At 52.0% G+C, this 12,972-nt stretch overlaps 1 protein-coding gene across 2 annotated transcripts; it reads left to right on the top strand.

Annotated features, from left to right (window-relative positions):
- Window positions 1–2,814: 2,814 nt before the first annotated feature.
- Window positions 2,815–11,178, top strand: HSH2D (hematopoietic SH2 domain containing). 2 transcript variants are annotated; one of them, XM_068981271.1, is made up of 8 exons: window positions 2,819–2,837; window positions 4,060–4,116; window positions 4,787–4,837; window positions 5,123–5,270; window positions 7,365–7,454; window positions 9,082–9,247; window positions 9,716–9,850; window positions 10,666–11,178. In XM_068981271.1, exons 4-8 carry the CDS (start codon window positions 5,146–5,148, stop codon window positions 11,176–11,178), a joined length of 1,029 nt encoding a protein of 342 aa, XP_068837372.1. In that variant the 5' UTR covers window positions 2,819–2,837; window positions 4,060–4,116; window positions 4,787–4,837; window positions 5,123–5,145. The 2 variants fall into 2 exon arrangements, with proteins under 2 accessions (XP_068837374.1, XP_068837372.1); XM_068981273.1 differs by lacking the exons at window positions 4,060–4,116; window positions 4,787–4,837 and having other exon boundaries at window positions 2,815–2,837.
- Window positions 11,179–12,972: the final 1,794 nt, after the last annotated feature.

The following is a 12,972-nucleotide window of genomic DNA, read 5'->3' as shown; positions in this document are numbered from 1 at the left end:
GTCAGCAGTCACTCCCCATTCCTCAGCCCCCAGCAACCACTAATCTGCTTTCTGTCTCTATGGATTTGCCTGTCCTGAACATTTCATATAAATAGAATCGTACACGGTGAGACCTGCATCTGGCTGCTTTCACTCAGCATAGAGTTTTGGGGATCAGTCATGCACTTCACGCCTTTTTACAGCTGGGTAATATCCCGCTATGTGAATGGACCGCATCTTTTCTGCGCTCACCCGTTGACGGATGTGTGGGTTGTCTCCACCTTTTGGATACTTTTGCCTGTCTGCTACGCAAGCCTGCCAAGTTTGTTCCTCTCCCAGGACATTTCCCCTGCTGTCCTCTCTTCTGCCAGCCTCTCCCGCGTGTGGACTTGCATGGCATCAGTCTCCTCGTGGACCATAATGAGCTCCAGCAGGACAAGAACAGAATCTCTTTGGCCTTCTTTACCAGCATCTGGCGTGATGCCCACAGGTGGGACTCGCCAGTGTCTGTGGAATGAACGAATGAATGATAGAATGGAGGCATTGGAGCACAAATGTGAGAACCGTGAAGGCACGTGAAGCCCAGAGTTGACAGAGCCTAGTTGACAGGGCTTCCTCAGCCCTGACGTCCACAGCCCAGTGTGTCCCAGGGCTGAGACTCCCTTGTGGCCACTGCTACCGGGGAGCCACGCCACACGGGGTCCACTGAATGTCACACCAGCTGAGGCCTCCAGTGAGGATCCCAGATCCTAGAGTAAGGGGCTGACTTAAGCGGGTGGACAGGACTTTTTAGAGCCCCCCGCCCTACTGTCTCCCTGCTGGTGCCCTTCTGGAATGTTCCTCTGAGGGCCATGTGTCTATTCACAGGTTCAAAGACTGGTCACCAAGAGGTGGGGGTGATCCTGTTGTGACAGCCTCAGGGGAGGACTTGGCCTGTGAAAGAACACATCCCCCACGCAGTCAGCATCATCAGGGTGGCGCCCTTCGTGGTGGGGCCTCAGGGAGGTGGCCTGGAGACTGAAAAACCTCGTTTCTCGAGACTGAGCTTCATGTAAATGAGGTCCCTGATAGTCAGACTTTGTGTGACAAAGGTCTGTTGGTCGATTCTGTCCCTCCCCAACAGCACTGCTCCTCTCCCCAAGGCTGGGAGCGCATCCACCGGGCCGGGGAAGGCATAGAGGATCCTAGAGATGAAGTGGGGAGGCCAAGCTCGCCTCTCCCTCCGCCAGGAACAGAGGCTGAAGAGTCCCCGTGTTCCTCTTGGTTGAACGCCGTGCTGCGTGCTGCCAGGTTGTCTCAGCTTCTCATCATGTGGCTAGGGAGGGCTGACCCTGTGCCCACTTCACAGATGCAGAAACCGAAAGGGAGTCTGAGTGACTCACGCAAAGCCACTCAGTGAGTGAGTGAGTGAGCGCACCCCCTGTTCGAGCATGATGGGCTCCAGGACCAGCACCCCCAACCCCCGTCACAACCCCTGGTGCGAGGGGCCAGCGGAGGGCTGGAGCAATCCCCCTGGAGCCTTCAGTTGGAGGTGGGGGTTGCGGGGAGGCAGCTATCTAGACCAGCTGTACCAGGGCGATAGGTCGCAGGGAGGCCGCAGCTCAGCCGCAGGGATCTGGGCCGTTTCTGTCTGAGAAGGTCGGAGGAAGTGGTTTTGCCGGGGAGGGGTGAGGCGGCCAGCACACATGGAGCTGGCTGACCCGTTAGCCGGGTTCCCACCCTCGGGGCCCCCAGTGTGTGTGGGATGCCCTCAAAATGTCTTAGTTCTGTTTGTGTTTTTTAATCAGAAAAAAAAAATGGGTACAATAATAATGAAGGTATAAAACGTATCCAGCCTGGGCTGCTTTGGTCTTGCTGTCAAGGCAGGCATACAGTAGAATGTTACATGGGTGCTTTGCTTGCTGCTTACAGAGGAAGGTAATGGAGCCCTGCTTACAGTGAGGCCTTTGCCTGTTCAGGCTCAGTCCTGCTGCCTCAGGCCCTTGGCTTCTGCTGTTCTCACCCCGCCCTCACCCAGAGCATTCTTTCCACACAACAGTCCCCCAGTCGACTCCAACCTGCCCCTCCCTAGCCCTTCCTCCAGATCAGTTTGGCCTCCTCTGGGGGTTCTTGCAACACCAGCTCCCCCTTCCTAATAGGCTGTCCACTTTAAAACGACGACATGAATCATTTCTCACTCCTCGTCATTGCTTGCCAGGTTATCAGTGCTGGGAGGGCAGGGCCTATGCCTGTCTTGGGGTCACCTCTGTGTCCTCTGAGGATCTAGCACACAATAGGTGTTCAGTAAAAACCTGTCAAGGTCTGGGCTTCCCTGGTGGCACAGTGGATAGGAATCTGCCTGCCACTGCAGGGGACACGGGTTCGATCCCTGGTCTGGGAAGATCCCACATGCTGAGAACCCGCGAGGCCCGAGAGCTACAACTACCAAGCCCATGCACTGCAGCTGTGGAAGCCTGCACGCCCTGGAGCCCATGCTCTGCAACAGGAGAAGCCGAAATGAAGAGCAGCCCCAGCTCACCGCCACTGGAGAAAATCCATGGGCAGCAACAAAGACCCAGCCAAAAAAATAGTAAAAAAGGGAAAAAGACTTGTCAAGGTCTGGATGGAAGAAGGGTGTCCATCCACCTGCACACAGTGCAGCGGCTCAGCTGGCCCCGCAGACGGGGGCCCGAAGGTGGGGGTGGGGCCAGTTGGTGTCCTAGTCCCCGCCCAGGGCTCACCTACTTAAGGAAACAGGAACCACTTGGGGCAGAGTGCCCCGCCCTGCTGACGTGCAGACCCTAAACCGAAACCCAAGGCTCCTGTAGTTGACGAGGCACAGCCAGAGTGAGGGCCTTGGGCCCCGCAGGGTCTCCCAGGTACGTGCCTATTTCTGTGCCCACCCCGTGCTAGGTGAGACACACATGGGAACCAGGCTGGACCAGAAGGAGAGCCAGAGCTGGCGGGGTCCAGAGAGGCAGGACGAACCTTCTGGGGGCACTGGTAGGTGACCATTGGAAAATAGAGCTGGAATTTGGAAAAGAGCATCCCTGACAGGGGCACAGCCGGGGCAGAGACATGGAGAGGAGAGAGAGAGAGCTTGGTCAGTGGGAGCAGAGGAAGGATGTAGGCGATGAGGAGGTGGGGGAGGCTCCGAAGCCGTGGTCAGGAGCTGAAAACTTAGTATGACTTCACTCATCACCCTGCACCCTCCCTTGTGCCACCCTCTCAGTGCCAGGTGATGCTGGGCACCCAGAAAATTCCCAAAGAACCTAGCCCTGGACCCGATCCCCAAGAGCTCCTAATATGGGAGAGACAGAGCCAGACACAGATGTTCTAAGAGGCAAGGCTAAGCCAGAGGCGGGAATGATAGGAAAGATGGAAGACAGAGATGAATGCCAGGGCTTTGTCCTGGAGAAGAGGCAAGAAAGCTGCCTGGAGGAGGGATATTCTTGCTGGATCTTGAAGGATAAGTAAGAGTTCTCCCAGGTAGCAAAAAGAACAAGCCTGTGAATATTTCCTCATTCTAGGTCACTACTGAATTCATGAATATTCATTATATGCATACATGCTGACCTCTGTGCTAACTCGGGCAATTACCATCATTAGCCTCAAATGGCAGATGACAATTCAGGCACAGGGAGGTTAAGTGAGATGCTCAAGATCACACAGCCAAGTAGGAGAGCTGCGGTCTGAACCCAGGTGGTCTGGCTCTGATCGGGCTCAGTTGATTTATCACCCTGCTTTATTAAACATTTCTTAATAGATTTGTTTAATTTCACTCACTACAGAGTTTCTTTGGGTTCTTCCCCAGAGGGTGTGCTTGGCATCTGTCTTCTGGCAAGAGAAAGTCAATATTGACTGGGTTGATAAACACACCCTCCCTGTAGAAACAGCTTGGTAACAAAGACCTTCTGAGATACTGAAAAATCAGACCAGTGGGGGATGGGGGAGGGTTGAGCTCTGGCGTGGGCACAGAATTAAGGGTAAGAGTGAAGGGTCATGTGTGGACAACCAAGCAGGGCACAACCCTTTGGCTGGTTTTTCACTGAGTTAATACCATTTTGCGAATTGCTGGTGTTTTCTTTCTCTGTTTTCCAGCTCTGTGTCATTGCCTCATGAAGTCCATTGGTACCTGAGCTTAAAACTGTTGAGAACGTGTGTGAACTAATCATGCAGTTGTCAAGTTACGGCTGTGCCATCTGTGGCCACCACCCTTGGTGACAACAGTGGCGGAAGCAGCTGTTTGGGGCCACATCTCTGTAGTGTTTAAAGAAACCATGGCAACATTTTATGACACCCACTGTGTACCTGCTATTTCATTCATTCACTTATTATTTTGCCATCTCCACATCCCTCCTGGGAAAGAGATGGTTACTAAATTTAATCTTTACATAAATTTGGACTTCCCTGGTGGCTCAGATGGTAAAGAATCTGCCTGCAATGCAGGAGGCCTGGGTTCGATCCCTGGGTCGGGAAGATCCCCTGGAGAATGGACTGGCTACTTGCTGCAGTATTCTTGCCTGGAATACTGAATTCCATCCAATTGCTGAATTCCATCCGACTCCATGAGACAGAGGAGCTACCGTCCATGGAGTCGCAAAGAGCCAGACATGTCTGAGTGACACAAGCTTGGTTCTTAAACTTAAATGGTGGTGGTTTAGTTGCTCAGTCGTGTCTGACTCTTTGCAACCCCATGGACTGTAGCCCACCAGGCTCCTCTGTCCATGGGATTTTTCTAGGCAAGAATACTGGAGTGGGTTGCCATTTCCTTCTCCAGGGGATCTACCCTATCCAGGGATTGAACCCGGGTCTCCATGCATTGCAGGTGGATTCTTTACCAACTGAGCCACCAGGGAAGCTCTAAACTTCAGTACATGTATGTATAAAAGGGGCTTTCTAATATTTGTAGTAATGGTACACATAATAAGAATAAAAGGAAAAGGAAGAATCCTTGGGAGGGGGTTTTGGGGGATGAGTCAGTGAATGAATGTGCTTTAAGTGCCAACACATAGTAGGTGCTCAAGAAACAAGTCGATTTCAATCCTGTTGCTCTGTCCAACCTGGAGGACTTCTCAAAGAAGGAGGCACCATGAACTGCATGAATGAAGCGAAGGTGGGAAGTGGACCACACATGACTCTCTTTCCTCCTTCCCATCGCCAGGTCAGCCCTCACCCCTGGAAGCCATGACTGAGCCCAGAAGGCTGCCCCCACCACTGCCTCCACGACTGGACTGGTTCGTGCAGACACAGGTGGACCAGCTGACCTGTGAAGGGGTCCCTGAGTGGTTCCACGGTGCCATCTCAAGAGAGTAAGGACACAGCCACGCCTTCCACCCTGCCCGTCACCTTCTTTCCTGGTCTACCCCACCCTAGGCAGGTTTTGACTTTAGGAGCCTGGGCTCAGCTGCGCTACATGAGTTAAGAGAGTTAAATTCTGCCTCCTCCATGGACTCACTATGAGACCTTGGGCAAGTTACTGGACCTCAGCTCTCTCTATACACGTGGCCACCAGAGCAGTCCTGCCAGGGATCTGACAGGCCCCTTCCCCTCACCTCGCTCAGGCAGGGCTGCAACCTCACAGAGTCAGTGATGGTGAAATGCAGCTTCAGAATCTTTCTTAACACAGTGCCCCCCGGCAGCTGCTCTCAGTCCATTAGGGTTTAGCCAGAATGCACTTTCTACACCCGACTGAGCTCCTAGGACACGAACAAATCCACCTAGTCACCCCCAGGGGCTAACTCTAAATAAACAGCGAAAAGAACATTTATTGCCACATTCTAAATGCAGGAAGTTGAGGAAACCTTGTGAAAGCCACAGAAAGGAGGAATTGGGTATGGTTTCTAAGTTCTGCGGTGCACAGCAGAAGCATAATGTAAGCCATACACTGTAATTTTATGTCATTTTAGTAGCTTTATTAAAAGAGGTGAAAGAAGTAGAATTAACGTTAATCATATTTTTTTATTTAAACCAGTATATTCAACATGTAATTAGCCCTACGTCCTTATAATCTGGCATGTATTATATGCTTTTAGTATATCTCGATTCCTACCAGCCATACTTCAAGTGCTCAGCAGCCACACGTGGCCAGTGGCCTCTGTAGCAGATGTTAGTTACTCAGTCATGTCCGACTCTTTGTGACCCCATGGACTGGAGCCCACCAGGCTCCTCTGTCCGTGGAATTCTCCAGGCAAGAATACTAGAGGGGGTTTCCATTTCCTTTTCCACTGTAGTAGATAGCTCAGGTCCAAAATCCCCCTTCTGTCTCCTAGAAGGCTACCTCTCACTAGGTGTGAACCCAGGATAATAGTAATAATAACAGTGAGGACCTTGTGTGTTCCTACCAGCTGGCAGTTCCCATATTCACACCATGTGCATTTCTCCTGTCCTCCCATGGGCCCTGGGAGCTAGGGTTTACTTTCCCCTTAAGGAAGCTGACGGTCAGAAAGGGACTGACCCTCCCCAGGGGTCACACAGCTAATGAAAAACAAATGCATTTCAAACCAAATGCATCTGGGCACTTCCCTGGTGGTCCCATGGCTAAGACTCCGCACTCCCAAAGCAGGAGGCCCAGGTTCAATCTCTGGTCAGGGAACTAGATTCCACAAGCCTCAACTAAAGGGTTCTCAGGTCACAACAAAGACGGAAGATCCCGCGTGCTGCAACTGAGACTGGCGCAGCCAGATAAATCTACAAAAATGTTTCTTAAATTTTTTAAAATCAAAAGCATTTGAGAATAGCTCCTGTTTTATTACCTGTGACACCTTGAGCCACCCAAAGCTGTCTTTGATTTGCCTTCCAGTTGTTGGGAAGGCAAGCAGGGGCTGTGAGAGATGGTTAAGGTCATCAGAGACTTCCTACCACCTCTGGGAGAACATCCTTGTCTCTGAATATCCCAGGGTCTGAAACAACCAAGAAAAGAAGTGATTTTAAGCTGTTTGTTCACTTAGAAAATGGAACACCATATGTAAACTAGGTGACCAGTACAAGTTTGATGGATGAAGCAGGGCACGCTAAGCTGTTGCTGTGTGACAACCTAGAGGGAGAGGGTGCGGAGGCAGGGAGGGGCAGTATTCAGGATGGGGACACGTGTATATCTATGGCCGGTTCATGTTGACGTACGGCAGAAACATCACAATACTGTGAAGTAATTATCCTCCAATGGACAGAGGAGCCTGGTGGGCTACCGTCCATGGCGTCGCAGAGTCGGACACAACTGAGCAACTAAACCACCACAATTATCCTCCAGTTAAAATAAATAAAATTTTTTTAAAAAAAAAGAAAAGAAAAGCACAGACCGCTGTGGCTCGGGGGGTGGGGGGAGGAGTGTGCCGCTACTGGATGACTGGTATACCAGACGTCTGACCAGTATGTTTCTCCATCTTTTTCCTGTATTTGCCCTCCAGGGATGCTGAGAACTTGCTGGAGTCACAGCCCCCGGGATCCTTCCTCCTCAGGGTCAGTCACAGTCACGTGGGCTACACACTCTCTTACAAGTAAGGCCTGAGGTAGTGGCTGGGGCAAGGGGGACTCTGGGGCCTACTTGGAGGGGGCATGGGTGCTTCATACCATAGCTTCTCAGTGAGCAATCGCGATGAGGGTCTGGTAGAATCTAACTGAAGAGTGTGCGGCTGCAGGTGTGGCTGTAGCCAGCAGACTTGGGCTTGGTGGTAACTGAGACTATGTGATAACAGGGATTGCGTGAGACCCAAGAGGAGCTATTGCCTTTTCTCTAACTCCCTCTCCCCAGCCATTTACATGGCAATTCCCTGGACTTCCCCGTGACTCCATGGTAAAGAATCCGCCTGCCAGTGCAATAGATGCAAGAGACACAGTCTCGATCCCTGGTCTGGGAAGATCCCATATGCCGTGGAGCAGCTAAGCCCGTGTGCCACAGCTATGCTGTAGAGCCCAGGAGCTGCAACTACTGAGCCCTGTAACTCCTGAAGCCCAAGCTCGAGAGCCCGCGCTGTGCAATGAGAGACGCCACGGCAACAAGAAGCCCGGGAACCAAAAATAGAGAGCAGCCCCCGGTCGCTGCAACTAGAGAAAAGCCTGCCCAGTATAGAAGACCCAGCACAGGCAAAAATAAAATTATTAAATAAGTTAACTTAGAAATAAAACAAATAAATGGTAACTCCCTGACCTCCTTGGGGACATGTTACAGAAAACCAGGGCAGCTCAGCTCCCTAAGTTTTCAACACCTGATCCGGCATCTCAGTTAGAGGAGTTAGTAGCACAAACTACTTTTCAAAAGGATTCCAGGCCAAAGGAATTTTTTAAATGGTCCTATTACAGAGTTACCCACAGAGGGAAAAGCTTACACCTTCAGTCACTTAGGCAGCCCAAGGCTGCCACGTAACATGCTGTGTGATCTTGGACAAGTTACTCACTCTTTCTGTGCCTCCTTCCAAGTCCTCACCGCTAACATAAAAATGCTAAAGTTAATTCAGAGTCTTGATGTGAGGACTAAACGAGACATAACAAGCACATGCTTGCATTCATGCTAAGTCACTCTAATTGTGTCCGACTCTTTGCAACCCTATGGACCATAGCCTGCCGGGCTCCTCTGTCCATGGAATTTTTCAGACAAGAATACTGGAGTGGTTTTCCATGCCCTCCTCTAGGAAGATCTCCTCTAGATCTTCCTGACCCAGGGATTGAACCCGTGTCTCTTATGTCTCCTGCATTGGCAGGCGGGTTCTTTACCACTAGCACCACCTGGGAAGCCCAGTAAGCACACAGTGGCCAACCAAGTAAATGCATTCATTCATTAATAATGAAACATTTATTGAGTACCTATACCAATTTTCATTGTCATTTCTATTGATCAATTACCCTTGCCAGGCATGGAGCTAAGCTTTTACCTGCAGTAGATTTTTCCACCTTCACAAGAAGGCCTGAGTAGCCTCCCATTATAAAGGGGGAAACTGAGGCACAGTACAGTCACCTGCCACGTGTCACATGGCTAATGAGTGGAGGAGCTTACAAGGGAATCTAGGCAGTGGGCTACAGCCATGATGCTCCCAGCTCAAGAGCTGGGAGTGGAGCGGGGAGGAGGGGCTGGGTTGGGAACCATATGATGGAGAATGGGATAGCCTAGCTCCAGCCGTGTCCCCACAGAGCTCAGAACTGCTGCCACCACTTCATGGTGAAACTGCTGGATGACGGGAGCTTCATGATCCCTGGGGAAGAGAGGGTCCATGACTCTCTAGATGCTTTGGTCACCTTCTATCAGCAGAAGCCGCTGCGGCCACACGGGGACCTGCTGATGCAGCCCTGCCCACAGGTGAGGATTGGGACCCCCCCAAGGGCCAGGCCCCCCAAACTCTTGCTCCCGCATGCCCCCTCTGCCTCTTGAGATCCCATCATTCTTGCAGTTCCTGTTCCCCTGGGGCCCCGCCCCTCCTGGTCCTTGTTCCCTGGGTCCCCAGGCTGTTTTTTTTTTTACAGGGATTCATGTACCAGGTATAACCTTGGCTGACCTACCCAAATAGCATATTTCCTTATAAGCCTCAGTGGGTGGGGCCTAGCCCTGAGAAGCTGCTGTGAGAGGGATATATCTCCTTATAAGGATTGATGGGCATGGCCTAGGCCCCCAGAAGCTGGCTGTGAGTGTGTCATAGTCCTTATAAGGCCCAGAGGGCAAGCCTAGCCCTCAGTCATTGCTGTGGGAAGTTTTATGGGTGGGACAGGACCCCAGCCCATCCCTGTCCCCTTCCTTGGAACTGAGCTATAGGTCCCCTCTGCCCTGCAGAAGGATCCAGTAAACGCGGATTATGAAGATCTCTTCCTTTACTCCAATGCCCTGGCAGAGGAAGCCTCCAGCTCTGCTCTTGGCTTCAGCGAACATCAGATTCCCTCCTCTTATCCCATGGCCCCGCTCAAGGAGGTATGTGACACAAAGATGGCATCTCCGATCTGGAAAGTGGGAGGTGGGGTGGCAGGATGCAGGGGCAGAGGTGACCCACAGCTGCCGGAGGAGAGTTTCTAGAATGAAGATTAGATCCTGCTGTTATTCAAGTCCCTAAGTTGTGTCTGAGGGTGGAGCTTGCCAATGACTTGGAGGTGGAGGGTCAGCAGGGAAGAAGGTCATCATCCTGGTTTGAATCCCCATGCCTGCATGCATGCTCAGTCACTTCTGTCGTGTTTGACTCTTTATGACCCTATGGACTGTAGCCCTCGCGGCTCCTCAGTCCATGGGATTCTCCAGGCAATACTGGAGTGGGTAGTCATTTCCTTCTCTGCCTTCTGCATGGCCCATGAGCTAAGTGCAACTTCTGTGTTTTTGAATGTTTGAAAGAAATCAAAAGAAAAATAGTATTTCATGAACTGTGAAAATCAGGTGAAACCCACATTTCTGTGTCCGTATTTTGGGAACACGGACATGCTGGCTCACTGACTATAATCTCTGGCTGCTTCCCACGATAGCAGAGCTGAGTAATGAAGCACAGACTACTGGACTCTCAAAGCTGAAAACACTGGCTCTCTGAACCTTTATGGGAAAAGTCTGATGCACGCTGGGGGAGATAGTGAAGCCCTGTACTGAGACAGGAAGGATGGGGTGTGGGATCAAGTTTAGGGGGGTCTCTTGGGATCTTTCTCCATCCCGGGGCGTCTGGGTGGGACCTGGGTCCCAATTTCTGGGGGAGATTCAGCGCTCTGGTGGGTGAGGTGGCCCCAGGTCTCACCCGTTCTCCATTTCAGGGCTCTGCAAAGCCAGGCCTGCTCCATCGGTCAAAGGAAAGGAAGCTGTCACCAAGGCTGGAAGGTGCATCCATGGAGGGTCCCCTCGAGGAGGCCTGTCAGAAACTCTGGAGGAATCTCAGGATGCTCCCCAAGATGGGCAGGCAGGTCCAGCAGCAGCTGAAATCCCACCTGGGGGCTTTGAGCTCATCGTCAGTGACTGGTGGCTCAGAAACTGGGACAGGTGACACAGCCTGGGAAAATAACGTCGACAAGGACCCCTTTGTGGCCACATCCCTCGCAAGCCCCCCACAGCCCCAAGCTCCAAGAAACAGACAGAGCCCCTCCAGGAAAACCTCAAGGTCGGTCAGCTGGAGCGAGGCAACCTCGAAGGTCAGGGACTGGCACCAGACAGTGGTGAGGTTCCTGTCCTTACAGGCGTCCAAACCAGGCCCAGCAGACTTGAAAGAACCCCAGGACTCTCTCCCTGAGGAGTACCACCCCCCACCACCCTTCGCCCCTGGGTACTGCTAGGTTTGCCCTGGCTCTGGGACCCTCACTGCTGGGGGCTGTTCACGCCTGGGCCTCTTGCTTTCTGCCGCAACCCACTAGCCCTCAGGGACCTGAGAAATGTAATAAAACATTGCTTGGGTCTGGTCCTATGATTGCCAGTGGGGTGACCTGGTCATTTTAATGATAATAATGAGGACTTCCCTGATGGTCCAGTGGTTAAGACTGCACACTTCCACTGCAGGGGGCACAGGTTCAATCCCTGGTTGGGGCACTAAGATCCCACCTGCCATGTGGCACAATCAAAAAATAATAGTAATAATAACAATCAGTTGTAGCAATGGGGCTAGGACACCTACTGTGCGCCAGGCCTCACACTAGACCCTCCACATTCGTTATTTCTTCCACGCCTCTCAGCAGACCCAGGGGCTTCCCTGGTGGCTCAAATGGTCAAGAATCTGCCTGCATGCAGGAGACCTAGGTTCAATCTCTGGGTCAGGAAGATCCCTTGGAGAAGGGCATGGCAGCCCACTCCAGTATTCTTGCCCGGAGAATCCCATGGACCGAAGAGCCTGACAGGGACCAATACTTTCACTTTTTTTCACCTTCTGTGTAGGTCCACCAGGCAGGCTCATTCTGCATATTTTAAAGAAGAGGCAGGGGACTTCCCTGGCAGTCCAGTGGTTAGGATTCTGCTCTCTCACTGCCAAGGGCCCAGGTTTGATCCCTGGTCGGGGAACTAAGATCCCACAAACCTCGAGGTGCAACCAAAAAAAAAAATTAAATTAAATTTAGAAAATAAAGAAGAAGACAGGTTCAGAGAGGAGAAGAGGTATGGCCAAAGTCACACGCACGGCTGGGGTGTCAGCACCAGGACCTGAAGCCAGGCTTTTGAACTCTTCCTCCACACCCCTGCACCTGGGCACAGCTGTTCATGCCTTCCCCCTGGGTTTTTGTGCAAATGGAGGAGATGAGACTCAAGGAAAGGTGGGCACAGTACCATTCCTGACATCAGCGGCAGCTTTAGGAGAAGCATAAGAGGCCCTTTGCTTTAAGAAGGGAGAGGCAGCCCAGGGCTGTGGTTGGGAGTGGGCTCAGGAGGAAATCTTGGGTTGTGGGGCTGTGTGACCTTTGGTGCGTCGCTAGACCTCTCTGGGCCTGTTTCCTCATCCAGAAAACGAGAAGAGCAATCCCCCTTTTCTCAGGATGAACCAGCAGAATGCGAATAAAACCTAGGCTTTGGCGCACAGTTGGTGCTTAATAAATGGGGATTAGGATGGGAGGGGGCACCCTAGAATTATGCACAGTGGAGGTGTCTGGGAAGGTCCCTGGAGTCTGGTTTCAGTCACAAGAATGATTACTCCTTGGATGGATCAGAGCCATGGAATGGGCCTCCAAGATGACTCTAGGTGGAGTAGAGTGCTGTGCTGTGCTGTGCTTAGTCGCTCAGTTGTATCCAACTCTTTGCGACCCCGTGGACTGTAGCCCACCAATCTCCTCTGTCCATGGGGATTCTCCAGGCAAGAATGCTAGTGGGTTGCTATGCCCTCCTCCAGGGGGATCATCCCACCCCAGGGACTGAACCCAGGTCTCCCACATTGCAGGCGGATTCTTTACTGTCTGAGCCACCAGGGAAGCCCAAGAATACTGGAGTGGGCAGCCCATCCCTTCTCCAGGGGATCTTCCTGACTCAGGAATCGAACCAGAGTCTCCTGCATTACTGATGGATTCTTTACCAGCTGAGCTACCAGGGAAGCCCAAGTGGGATAGTGTGTGGCTTCCCAAATCTGCAAGGTGTAGAGGTTTGGGATCTGCAGT

The sequence above is a fragment of the Capricornis sumatraensis genome, chromosome 9 (genome assembly GCF_032405125.1).
Source record: "Capricornis sumatraensis isolate serow.1 chromosome 9, serow.2, whole genome shotgun sequence".
Classification (NCBI taxonomy): Eukaryota; Metazoa; Chordata; class Mammalia; order Artiodactyla; family Bovidae; genus Capricornis; species Capricornis sumatraensis.
This window is presented reverse-complemented; position numbering and strand designations above follow the sequence as displayed.